Source organism: Callorhinus ursinus, unplaced genomic scaffold (assembly GCF_003265705.2).
Source record: "Callorhinus ursinus isolate GAN/ISIS: 27379988/994484 unplaced genomic scaffold, GSC_fseal_2.0 scaffold65, whole genome shotgun sequence".
In the NCBI taxonomy this organism is placed as follows: Eukaryota; Metazoa; Chordata; class Mammalia; order Carnivora; family Otariidae; genus Callorhinus; species Callorhinus ursinus.
The window spans coordinates 5,951,858-5,965,889 of NW_027397127.1; the positions used below are offsets into that span (position 1 = coordinate 5,951,858).

The 14,032-nt window shown below is 35.8% G+C and overlaps 1 protein-coding gene across 1 annotated transcript in view; it reads right to left on the reverse strand.

The window, feature by feature from the left end:
* COL4A5 (collagen type IV alpha 5 chain) overlaps positions 1-14,032 on the reverse strand; it is a 233,304-nt gene that overhangs the window by 105,222 nt on the left and 114,050 nt on the right. The window contains exons 4-9 of the mRNA XM_025853713.2: positions 12,381-12,425; positions 6,896-6,940; positions 6,748-6,810; positions 3,979-4,032; positions 2,741-2,767; positions 635-715 (exon numbers count right to left, since the gene is read on the reverse strand). Of these exons, the coding sequence (XP_025709498.1) occupies positions 635-715; positions 2,741-2,767; positions 3,979-4,032; positions 6,748-6,810; positions 6,896-6,940; positions 12,381-12,425 (315 nt within the window). The remainder of the gene's footprint in view (positions 1-634; positions 716-2,740; positions 2,768-3,978; positions 4,033-6,747; positions 6,811-6,895; positions 6,941-12,380; positions 12,426-14,032) is intronic.

Genomic DNA, 14,032 nt, shown 5'->3' on the forward strand with positions numbered 1-14,032 from the left:
TATCTAAATAATCAAATATTAGAAAGTACTGACTTTATTTTGGCAAAGGGATCAATCTTTGTGAAATATAAACCTCAGGAAGTTGACTACCTGATCTATAAATACTCAAAAGATACTGCTGTCTTTATGCATGTTATCTATAGGCTAACATAACTTTTTTCCCTAAGATTATACTTGATGTTCACCATGCATAAATTTTATTCCTTCAGCCTTCAAAATATGTTCATATATTATGCATAACTGTGTTACAAATGATGTCTTCTAATATCTTAAATGGGAGACCTGCAATTTTTATTTTTAATCAGACCATTTACAATTATCAGGACTACTCCTACCACCTACTGATCCTCACAGCAGAAGAATAAGAATACAGAAGTGTATTTCTGCTGCCAAACCCCAAAACAAAAATTTCCATGGAAACTGCATAGGAAGATAAAAGAATAAAGCAGTCCTTTATAAAATCCTCCCTGGTCCAGATTGCTTTTGTTTTCAGGTATGAGGTACATGCAATGTCTATCAAACTTCAGATAATTTCTGTAACTAAAATAGAAGGAACTAAAGGCTGAAGAGAGAAAAGTGATGCTGTGATCTGATTTAATTAATATAGTGAAGAAGAAAATCACTGGATACTTACTTGTATTCCAGGAGGACCTGGATATCCTGGATTACCCTTTGGTCCTGGCAGTGATGACATAATTATACTGCCTGGTTCTCCCTGAAAGAAATCATCCGTGGAAGTTCTAAGTAACAGTTATGACACATGAAAATGGGCAAGAGCACAAAAAATGATCTGAGAATTAAATGTGTCATATAAATGTTCTGAAGATTAGGCAATCTCAGTAATTAACATGAATAAATTTACCTTTTAAAGGGAAATGGGGAAGTGGCCAGAATACACTGAAGTACAATCAATTTATTAAGGGCCTATGGTACCTTCAGTTACTCATTCATTACAAAACATTTATTAATTATTACTATTTTCCAAGAACTTTGTTAGGCTCTGGATACTCAGTAGTGAAGGAAATAAACAAGACTTCTGTCCTCATGGTGCTAACAATGTACTGGTTTTGAAATGCAGATCATAACATGTAAACAACTAAGACGACAAAAGGTTCAGTTAAAGGCTATGGAGAAAAACAACGTGGTACATGATAAAGAAATAGTGGAGAACTAAAAAGAAGTGATAATTATGTGACATGATAGAGGCACTAATTATTACAATGGCAATCATAATGTATAAATGTATCAAATTAACATGTTGCATACCTTAAATTTATAGTGTTATACATCAAATATATTTCAATTAAAAAAAGAAATAGTGGAGGAATTAGTTTGGGTAGTCAAAAAAGGGCAATCTGTGAAGGCAATATAACATTCAGACTGAGATCTAAAGGATAATCAGGAGTCAGCCAGGTAAAAATGGGTTAATTAAGAGTATCAGGTAGTTGAAGTAGCATCTACAAAGGACCCAAAAAATGAAGAGCTTGGTACATTCAAATAACTTAATGCAGACCAGTGTGATCAGCGAGCCAAGGGAAAAGTGGTTTAAAGAGAAGTCTGGAAGTGTAGGAAGGGACCAGAACATGCAGGTCTTATAGGCCTTGAAAAAGAAAGTGGACCTTATCTCAGATGCAGTGGGAAGCCCTTGAAAGTTTTTAAGCAGGGAGACTGAATTACTGATTTATGTTTTTAAAAGAGCATTCTTGACTACTTAATCTAGAATAAGTCAGGCTGGGAGGTGAGGGGGTAGTAGTGGAAAAAAAAGACTAATTAAGAAGCTATTATAATAGTCCAGATGAGACATTATGGTTAGTGTGGTGGCGGTGGAGATGGAGAAAAGTAGATGAATTTAAGATATATTTTATAGGCAAAATTAACAGTATTTAGTAATAGAATGGAATGAGGTGTGTGAAGGAGTAGAAGATGTAAATACTAACTCTCAGGTTTTAAGGGTCTGGGTTAACTTTGAACGTGCTAATCTGAATGTCTCAGAGATATAGGAGTAGAGATGTCAGGGAGGCAGTTTAATACATGCATCTAACTCAGAAGAAAAGTCTATTTTAGAGATATAAATGTGGGTATTCAGTAGCTGTATTGTAAACAATACATGAGCTTTAACAACATTGCTAGGCATAGAAGAGAAAAAGGGGTCAGAACTGTGTCCTGATACCTGCTACATAGAATAGAATGAGCTTGTATAGTAGACTGTGTGATGACCAGAGAGATACAGAAGAAAAATCATGAAAGCGTAGTGTCACAGAAGTCAGGGAAAAGAGCATTTTTAGAGAGAGAGCAGATGGTCAACTCTAACAAAATGTAATGGGAACTGAAAGTATCAGAAACTTGAGGGGCACCTGGGTGGCTTAGTCGGCTAAGCATCTGATTTCAGCTCAGGTCATGATCTCAGGGTCCAAGGATTGAGCCCCACATGGGGCTCCCTGCTCAGCAGGGAGTCTGCTTCTTCCTCTCCCTCTGTCCCCCCTTTTTTAAAAAGATAAAATCTTTTTTAAAAAAAGAAAAAAGAAACTTGAGTCTGATATACACATTTACAAGTGTATCAGCACATAGAAGATACTTCCATGGAACAACGGAGATTACTTAAGGAGGGCTTGTGGGTATCTGCACAACTTCTAGAAACATCTACTTTAAGGCAGAAGTCAAGAGACATTATCTGATTGAAGTTGCAAGCTTTCCGAGTATCTTATTCAAAATGTTTACTTTCCTAGCATGAGATGCTTACCTTCATACCTGGGATCCCAGGAGGTCCCTATTTTTAAAAAGGAAAAATTATTTTATATATATGAGAGGGGTGTGAACAAAAGAACACACTGCTTTCCAAATAGAGTCAATTAAATAGACTACTGTAGGGTCATTCTAAGTAAACAGTATCTTAGGATACTTAGAGATGACATTTATATTAAATACAATAGAATCCTTGCTTTTACCCAGCACAGAGCTATACTACCAACTTCTTTTTTTAAAAAAATCTTTTTATAGTTTACTAGTTTTTTTTTTCTCATTAAACTTTTGTTTTAATGGGTCTCAAAATTCTGTGACAGATTTTTGGTCAAGTTGTTTCCATTAAAAAGTACTGATTTTAAAAACTAATAACTTAAAACTGCTATACACACACACACACACACACACACACAAAACAAATGGTCCACAAAACATTCTCCTTTCCTTCTGAAGGTTTTACGATGCATTGTTATCATTAACCAGTCTTTTACTATTAAACTTAAATGGCCAATTGACACAAAGAGTTCTGAGACCATTCTTCCACCACTGATAAAGACTGGGGTGGCAGGTATTGGGGATAATATTCATTTAGCCTTCTGAGCTTTCTGGGCAGACTTGGTGACCTTGCCAGCTCCAGCTGCCTTCTTGTCCACTGCTTTGATGACACCCACAGCAACCGTTTGTCTCATATCACCAACTGCAAAACGGCCCAGAGGAGGATAGTCAGAGAAGCTCTCAACACACATAGGCTTGCCAGGAACCATATCAACGATGGCAGCATCACCAGATTTCAAGAACTTGGGACCATCTTCCAGCTTTTTTCCAGAATGACGATCTATCTTCTCCTTCAGCTCAGCAAACTTGCAAGCAATGTGAGCTGTGTGACAATCCAGCACAGGTGCATATCCAGCACTGATTTGGCCTGGATGGTTCAGGATAATCACCTGAGCTGTGAAGCCAGCTGCTTCCATTGGTGGATCATTTTTGCTGTCACCAGCCACACTGACACCACGAACATCTTTTACAGATAGGTTCTTGACATTGAAGCCCACACTGTCCCCAGGAAGAGCCTCACTCAAAGCTTCATGGTGCATTTCAACAGACTTTACTTCAGTTGTATAATTTACTAGTTTCAAATGTACTACTTTGCTCCACATGAATGCACTGAGCTCACTTTCTACACTTCTGCACCTTCTGTCAATTCCTGTGTTCATTATAATCCCAAATTGTATAACTTACTGGAGGACCCTGTAAACCAGGAAAACCGGGACTGCCTGGGAATCCACGTTCTCCCTAGGAATTAAAAATAAAAGATGGAAGAACAAGAAACAAAGCATAACTATACCAACAAACAATAACTTGTTGAAAAGATTTCTGTAAAAACCATTCAGAAACATGCCAGATTGCCAAAAACTCATTAGCCTTCCCTTGCCAATTACTTCAATATCAACGCTCATATCAGTTCAGCCTTCTAAGATACTTTTATCCCTACTCATCAGTCCTAATCAGAAATAAAGAAAAAATCTTCTACCCCAGTCATTTTCTTCTGACAAATCCATTTTGAGGCGATCATACCACAGATTCCTGGCCATCATCACATTTAATAGTTAATGATTTGTCTCAATTTCCTGCCCATGCATTATATAGATTCTTATTTTAACTGCCCTATTGCATTTTTCTTTTATTGTAAACTATTTCAAATTATTTTTGTGAAGAGGAAAAGATGGTGAGAAAGAATGCCATTAATATCACCAAGAGGACAATAATAGCAATAGTTCGAGCAATTGCAGGTCATTACGTTTGCTAGGCACCCAATTTTTCTCACTCACTATTGTGAAGTACTAATATGGACATTTGGTTTAGAAAACAAAAGTAAAATTGCTATAGAAGAACCCCAGTGCAACCTCCTTTCTAATACCTACATGCCATGGTAATCCTAGAGACATTCTTCTCAAAGGTTTAAAAGGGTAAGATTATTACAGCTGTGGGCCTTTGAGTTACCTTGTCCAGTACTCCTCTCTCCATCACTTTTTACATATGGGAAAAATAGGCCCAGAGAGAAAGGAAATGGCCTGTACATCAAGTTTAGAAGACAGAAAACAAAAGAACCCATATATTCTGATTCCATCTCTAGGGCTCATGCTATTAGTTAAATAGTAAGAAATATTTTAAAAAAACATTTAATCTGAAAGTATACATAATAAATTCCATTTAAAAATTTGTTGCTCACATAATTGGGGGCCTCACACATAAACTAATCATGAGATCTACTAAGGTGCTACTTTATAACAAGAAAGAAAAAGATCTCTTTCATCATATAGCATACTATACACATTGTGGATACACTGGTCTTCAAATTTAAAAACTTTGGCTAGTGGTCTTTCTGTTGCTCAAGGCATGCTGGCAAACAAACAAATAATCAGAATGGCACAAGAATGTAGCCCACTTAAAACAATGTTCCATGCAAACTACTCCACATTGGTCCCATCACTGTAAGGCTGCCCCAGCTGAAATGAAGAACTCAAGTAAGCCTCACAAATCCGCACCCCCTGCCAAAAATATATTGTTGTTGTTGTTGTTGTTACTGGCAAGAGTCACACTGACTGGGAGAAATATTGGAGGTAAAAATAATTTTATTGCCTTCAAGTATATACTACAATAATTATCACAAAATATAGCCTTCATAATACAAAATAGTTTGTTCAAGTTATTTTAAATATGTACCCTAATACAAAATCTGACACATGCCATTTAGTTAGAAGGATCGAGGCTATTTTATGAACAGTTCCACAGAATATCACATGCAGAATGGAAAATGCCAAAAGGATATACAGAAAATAATAACATATTGCATTAATAGATAGGAAAAGGAGAAAGGTGAGGGAATAAGAACAGAGACTATGATAAACAAATGGTCAAAAAAGCAAATTTTCCTCATTTTTTATCCTTGCTATCACTTTATAATAAATCCAAACAGTTGACGGAAGATAAGAAAAGTGGGCCAGGAAAAAATGTTTTTCATATATAAGGTTTTATTTTTCTTTTTAAATTGTTAAATTCATCATTTTAGCTGATGGGGAAGAGTTTCCGTTTTCATACTAACAATTTATAGTAAAAATTAATGTCCTGTATTGCAGGTAGATTTTTAGGATTTTTCTTAAGAAAGTTATTAGGCAAGGTAAAAAAAAATTCAAAAACATGAATTTTCGAAAACTTACCTTGTACCTAGTTTTTAAAAAGGCAAAGCTAATGAATGACAGTCATTAAGTATTACTCTTAACAACTTATATAATATTTGAAACTTACATATCCTAATTCCTTTTTAACTTTCATCCTACTTTACACTAAAGTCAAAATAGGATTCAGGGGCGCCTGGGTGGCTCAGATGGTTAAGCGTCTGCCTTCAGCTCAGGTCATGACCCTAGGGTCCTGGGATCGAGCCCCACATCGGGCTCCCTGATCAGTGGGGAGTCTGCCTCTCCCTCTCCCTCTACTGTTCCCCTGCTTATGCTCTCTCACTCTCTCTGTCAAATAAATAAAATCTTTAAAAAAATAGGATTCAGTAAAACCTTCAATCCAATGTAATATCTCAGCTGATTATACATGTCTAAAGAATTATTGATGTTTCAATATTGAAAATGTTAACTCAGAACATACCCTATGTATGTCTTAGACATGAAGCTACTGTATCTCTAACATTCTTCATATTGATTTCCTTAAACTTTAAAATCTATTACTATCGGGGGGTGCCTGGGTGGCTCAGTCATTAAGCATCTGCCTTCAGCTCAGGTCATGATCCCAGGGTCCTGGGATTGAGCCCCACATCAGGCTCCCTGCTCTGCGGGGAGCCTGCTTCTCCCTCTCCCACTCCCCCTGCTTGTGTTCCCTCTCTTGCTGTGTCTCTCTCTGTCAAATAAATAAATAAAATCTTTAAAAAACAAAAATAAAAAAATAAAATCTATTACTATCAGGCATATTGCCTAAGATAAAGTTGAAAAAAAATCTCACCTTGGTTCCATTGCATCCAGGGATACCTTGAGGTCCTGGGGCCCCATCATGGCCTGGCATTCCCTTTGAAAAGGGATATAACACATGTATAATATTTCTTAGATTACTTTTGCAGGAATTTTCAATTAAAAAGCCAAATTCTACTTACAGGAAGACCTGGTGTCCCTGGAAATCCAGGAAGTCCAGGAGGACCCTATAATAAGAAATAAATTCCTTGAACCAAACAACAATCAGTAAGAATAAAATTATATCCTACCTAAGGGAATTATGGAAAATTACATTTAGAATAGCAATGGACAAATGTGTCTCATTGATGATTACCATTCATTCTCTCTATAGAAAAAATAAAACCTCCTACACGTGTTTAAAAGTCTCTTTTATAGGAAACTATAGAAGAATCTCCTATTTGAGGGAACACTGTCTTCATTGCACATAAGCAGGAGCAGGCAAATAAGGGGAAGAAATGTCTTTTCTAAAAGATAAAGTGGTTCTCTCAGGTTTGTGATGAATACTGAATTTAGCAGGGGATGGGGAAGTGGCAAAAATATCTGCTCCTAAGAACATCAATGTGATCACTCCAAAAATTCTTCAATCAAATTTCCCTGTCAGAATTGGCAAAAATACAAGTTTGACAATATTCTCTCTAGGTAAGACTCTGGGAAAGAGGTACTCTTATACACAGCTAATAGGAATCAAACATCATGGAGAGAAATTTGAAATATCTAGCAAAATTACATGTTTTTACCCTTTGAAGCAAACCATTTCTAAGAACCTACCCCAAAGTTACACTAGAAATTATGAAACAAAATCTGAATTTCAAGGTTATTGATTACAGCATTGTTGTTACTAAAGTTTAGAAATGACCATAAAGGGACACCTGGGTGACTCAGTTGGTTGGGCGTCTGCCTTCAGCTCAGGACATGATCCCAGGGTCCTGGGATCAATCCCTCGTCGGGCTCCCTGCTCAGCAGGGAGTCTGCTTCTCCCTCCCCCACTCATGTATTCTCTCTCTCTTTCTCCCTCCCTCCCTCTCAAATAAATAAATAAATAAAATCGTAAAATAAAAAGAAGTGACCATATAACCACAATTATAGCTAAACACTAGAAACAATAGGGGCATGACTAAATAAATTATGGTACATCCACAAAATGCAAACCTATGCAGCCCTTAAAAACAATGAGAAAGATCTCTGTGCACTGAAATATGTAGTAATCTCGAGGACATAATGTTGTAAGTATAAGAAACAAAGTGTAAGTAGCATATATGATATGCTACACTTTTATAAGAAGGGTGATGATACAAAACAATGAAAAGATAAACAAAAAATAATAAAAATAATTATGGCTGGGGGAAAGAGGTAGGGAGAAAGAGGCAAAAGAATGGGGGAATGGCAAGAATGGATGGGAAGCATCTCTGACTATACCGTTATTAGAGAACAATGTAAATATTTTAAGTAATTAAAAATAAAAAATTGAGGTAAAAAGAGAAAACTACTAAAAATTGAAAACAAACTAGAACCAATGAACTTAATATATATCTGGTTGTTGACATAAACCATACAGAGAAAGAAATTACTTCAAGTGCCTTTAAAACAGATATTTTGACTGCATTTTCTTAGTGAAATCAGTCAATTCAAGGAGGAAAAAAGAACAGCAAAGAAATAATGGCATTTAAGAATTCTATTATTAATTATTAAAATTGAAATTGTTGTTTTGTTCATCTGTAAATTGCTCTTTTGAAGCTATCATAGGTACATTGTAGGATAAAGAAAATAATAAATTATATTAGTGTCATTAGGAATCAAGATTTTCACCTTAGGGAGGGGAAGGTGGCAGGGGAGAGAGAAAGTATACAGAACTCTTTTCATTTTAAATTTCAATTGGAAGTAATAGTATAAATTCATGATATTTTTTCTCTTTAGAAAATAAATTTTTCCTAATTCTGTCAACTGAAAAGACATCAAAATAATTGACTAACAGTAGCAAAGAAAACCCCTATCATTAGACTGTGGTAACTAAATCACATTTTTCACTAAAAAGAGCCTAGAATCAGATACATGGCCAATTTCAGATCTGGAGAGGAAATGTACAAAATGAGGCTGAGGAATCTTGTATCAAAAAGCAAGGAAGTTATCAAAGATCAATATGGTTTTTTCAAAAGGACACAGGACAGGGGCCAATTTAAAGGGGCTCCCACAAGCCAAAGATAAGATAATTTTGGCTTCAACAAGAATAATGAATACAATTGATTGGATCACATAAATTCCATGTGTTTATAATAATAACAAATTCTTAAAACCTTCCTGACCATCACTCAAAGTTGCTGGTGTACTAACTCATTACCCTATTAGAATTTCAGCTGATAAATCAGAATTCTAGCTAATAAATGAAGGATTTATAGAATTTTAAAAATCACCCTTCTGCAACTCTGAACAAAAAATGGATCTGGGCAATGATCATCAATGAATACTAAATCATTAGATGAAAGTTGATGGGGAAATTCTGATGGCAAAATCAGGCCCATATACCTGTGATCACTAATCAAACCTAACATCAAAAAAGTGGGATAACAGATGTCTGTGCCATAAGATGTAATTCAGTAGTAAGTATGCAGCACTATGTACACAGTATTCTTTTTCTATTTTTCTTTGATATTTTGCAGAATAATTTATATATAGTATAAAGCACAAGTCTTAAGTATATAGCTCTTTCTATATCCCCAGAAAGTTCTCTAGTGTCTCTTATAAGGCAACCTCCAGTCTGTAGGAAATATGGGGGACAGACGAACAATTTAAATGACATCATGAAGAAACAGATCCAGAATGTAGAATGAAGTACAATACAAATGACCCAGTTTCTCCAATAGCATAATAAAAGAGGCTTAAGAAACATAGCAACTAAATGCAGTATGTGGAACTTGCTTGGATCCTGGTTTAAACAAACCAATTGTTAAAGGACATCCATCGTGGAAATCTGAATAAGGCCTGAGTTTTAAAGTATATTTGAAAAATTACTGCTAATTTTTTGAGGTGTAATAATGGTAAACTGGTTATGTAGTTATCAGAGACATTCTGAAGTATTCATTGGTGGAATGAGTGATATGAGGGATTTACCTAAAAATATTCCCCCAAAATAGTGGTGGGGTATAGATGAAACAAACTTGTCAAAATGTTGCTAACTTTTGCAGCTGAGTGATGAGCACATGGGGGGGTTCACTGTACTATATTCACTGTACATTTGGGTACGCTTAAAATTTCCATAATAATAAGTCTTAAAATTTGCACGTCAAGACTGCCTCTGGGCTGAGACGCAAGGATTCAGGAACTATCCGGCTACTTATTCCTCTGCACTTCTGAAGTTCTAGTTGAGGGACATGGACTACTCAGGCACTTGCAAATGGGAATTGAGAGAATGGACGAGTTTTTTTTTTTTTGGTTTTTTTTTTAGTTTCAGCAGTGCTTATGACATAGTTAATGGTAGCTATAGCTATTATGTGATACATTATGATTCTTATGAAGAGCTTTAATAATATATTGATATCCATTTATACAAAATAACACACAGACATGTCTGCTAATAAAACCGAGGGTTTTGCATTTCTTTCCTGCTTCTCCAGTTCATTAAAAAACACCAGGCATTTGCAAATAACACTACAGATAAAGGGCTGGTATCCAAGATCTATAAAGAACTTCTCAAACTCAACACCCAAAAAACAAATAATCAGGTCAAAAAATGGGCAGAAGATATGAAAAGACACTTCTCTGAAGAAGACATACAAATGGCTAACAGACACATGGAAAAATGTTCATCATCATTAGCCATCAGGGAAATTCAAATCAAAACCACACTGAGATACCACCTTACACCAGTTAGAATGGCAAAAGTGGACAGGGAAAGAAACAACAAATGTTGGAGAGGTTGTGGAGAAAGGGGGACCCTCTTACACTATTGGTAGGAATGTAAGTTGGTACAGCCACTTTGGAAAACAGTGTGGAGGTGCCTCAAAAAATTAAAAATAGAGCTACCCTATGACCCAGCAATTGCACTCCTGGGTATTGACCCCAAAGACACAGATGTAGTGAAAAGAAGGGCCATATGCCCCCCAGTGTTCACAGCAGCAATGTCCACAATAGCCAAACTGTGAAAAGAGCCGAGATGCCCTTCAACAGATGAATGGATAAAGAAGATGTGGTCCATATATACAATGGAATATTACTCAGCCATCAGAAAGGATGAGTACCCAACTTTTACATCAACACGGATGGGACTGGAGGAGATTATGCTAAGTGAAATAAGTCAAGCAGAGAAAGTCAAGTATCATATGGTTTCACTTATTTGTGGAACATAAGGAACAGCATGGAGGACATTAGGAGAAGGAAGGGAAAAATGAAGGGGGGAAATCGGAAGGGGAGAGGAACCATGAGAGACTATGGACTCTGAGAAACAAACAGGGTTTTAGAGGGGAGGGGGTGGGGGGATGGGTTAGCCCAGTGATGGGTATTAAGGAGGGCACGTACTGCATGGAGCACTGGGTGTTACACGAAAACAATGAATCATGGATCACTACATCAAAAACTAATGATGTATTGTATGGTGACTAACATAACATAATAAAATTCAAAAAAAAAAAACCAGGCATGAATAGCACATAAGGCAAGCTATATGTTGTCAAAAGTATACAACAAACAATGTTTTTAATGTTTATGTAAAATTTGTACATCTACTAAATTTCTGGAGATCAAGGGATCAGAATGTTTAACTGTCTCTGTCACATAAATAAACATGTTATGTCATCACCCGTGTACATTATACTCGTATTAAGGGGCCTCATCAATCTATGAACACAGAATTTTAGAGCTAAAAGGCACCTTGGAGATTATATTGTTTAACTCTCTAATTTGACAAATGAAGAAACAGAGGCTCAGAAAAGTTAAATATGAGTTTCCAAAAGCCAGGACTATTTTTAAACTAGTTTCCCCCAATTCCAAAACACACTGAAAGATATATGTCAACCTAAAAGCTTTTCAGAAAAATTACACTAAATGTGCACTTCCATTTTGAGACAAATCCTGGTTTTCAGAACATTAAAATGAAAAACTATATATCTTAGAATTGAGAAAATGTTGTATACTTCCAAAGTAGTTACTTTTTAACACAGTGATTTAAATTAGTTCTTTCCAAACTGACTCTCTTCAAGATATACAAAGAAAATGATAATATTTGTATATGGTAAACTGGGAAGTGTACACAGCCTGAGGTGATTGGCCCTCTGAACCCAGAGGACTGAGATGATCACATGGTTGGGAAGTTCTGGTTTAAATCATTTGTATGATACATATTTTTAATAAACTGACAAATTGTTGGAATTTAGCACTTTATTTCTTATCCATAAACTAATTTAAAATCTTCTTACATTAGTTTAAATAGACATTTGGATATATAAAGATAACTACCAAAATACTAAAGAAAGGCTAATTGTAGACATACCAACTCTTACATTTAACTTTTTAAAGACTGTATTTTTCTTCTTGCATGTCTCATAACACTTCATTTGCAGTTGTCTCATAACACTTCATTTGCTTTTTCTCTGTTTTGACCAACAAAACATTTGATATCCAGCAATTATCACTTACTCTGATCCCTTTTGGTCCTGGTGGCCCTGGAATTCCATCATCACCCTGAAAAATACAACACATTTAGTTCTTGTTCCTCCTAAAATAGCCCTCAAATAACTAATTTTACATTATAACAATAAGAGACTTAATTTTTTGTGAATCTTTGTGAAAGTGAGAAACTTACATACCCAAGGAAGAAGCATTTATCATCGAGACTGAGCACTGAGGTAAGTTATATGATAAAAAAAAATAAGAAATGTCTTTATTTACTGAGAAGAAAACTGCTGACATGTAGCAGAAACTTTGTACCTGTAAAATGAATTATGAAAATCATACAAAACAAAGATGAAATAGTGGTACTGATACTCCTCAAATCATTTATGCATAAGCCAAATAAATGCTGAAAATCTGGGCAGTTTCTACATTGTGTCAACCTACTTGCCATGCTGGTAATAAATAGCATCATTTCTGAGCCCAAATATGTGCTGCTCTTGAGTCTGCTGTTTTAAACCTTTGCTTTGTTTTATAAGGCCCTTTCTATTGGCAGAGCTCAGCAAAGAAAAGACAGAACCATAGACTTTCCTTTCTAAGCTTCTTCTGTAGACTCCATGCAAAAAAGGCTGCCCACATGTGTGTTAATCTATGTACTCATTTTTAAGTTACAATTGCATTGCTGAGAATTTTAAGTTTTGCCTCACTAAGTTTTTATTAACTAGTTTTTTTAAAATGGAATAAAGAAAACCTAATTCTGCTCCAAGAGACGGGAATTTCAGTGGACCATACAGCTAGTAGGCCACCACCTGAGGCTTTAGATAGGTTTTATTAATCTGGGACATCTTGCTTTACACAGTGGTTTCTAAATTACACAACTCATAACCTTAAGAGGTTCCACTGGAGGTTCCTTGAAGCCTATGTCACAGTCCTCCTTCCAACAGTGCAGCTCTATTTTTATGTTTTATGTGGAGCTTCCATAAAAATTTTCATTTGTAACAAGGGTTACCTGGTATATTAGTTTCTTATGCTGCTGTTATAAATTACTACAAACTTAGTGGCTTAAAACAACACAATCTTATAATTCTGGAAGTCAGAGGTATGACAGTGGTCTCAGTGGCGAATCCTGTTGCTTTTTGGAGGTCCTAGGAGGAGAATCCATTTCCTTTTTTCCAGCTTCTAGAGTAGCCAGCATTCCTCAACTCATGGGCTTCTTCAATCTTCAAAGCCAGCAATGGCTGAATGAATCTAACATTGCGTCAATCTGACACTGACTCGTCTGCCTCCCTCTTCCACATTTAAAGGACTCTTGTGATTATAATGGCCATACCCAGATAATTCAGAATAATCTTTTTACTTTAAGACCAGCTGATTAGCAAATTTAATTCCATCTGCAATCTTAATTTTGCTTGTCTCTATAACCTAACATATTCACAAGTCCTGGGGATTACATCATGGACATCATTAGGGGTAGACATTATTCTGCCTACTATACCTTGCTTTTCAAAAAGTTTAATAATCAACACTTTCCACAACACATGCATCTCTAAGGAGATTAAAGTAAATCTAATTCTATTGTAAAACAACCAGAAGGTCGTTTGCTTAATGAATCTTTTTGTGCCTTTCCACGAAAGGCAGAAATAAGACAAAGATTTACTGGTTGCCCTAACCAACATGGT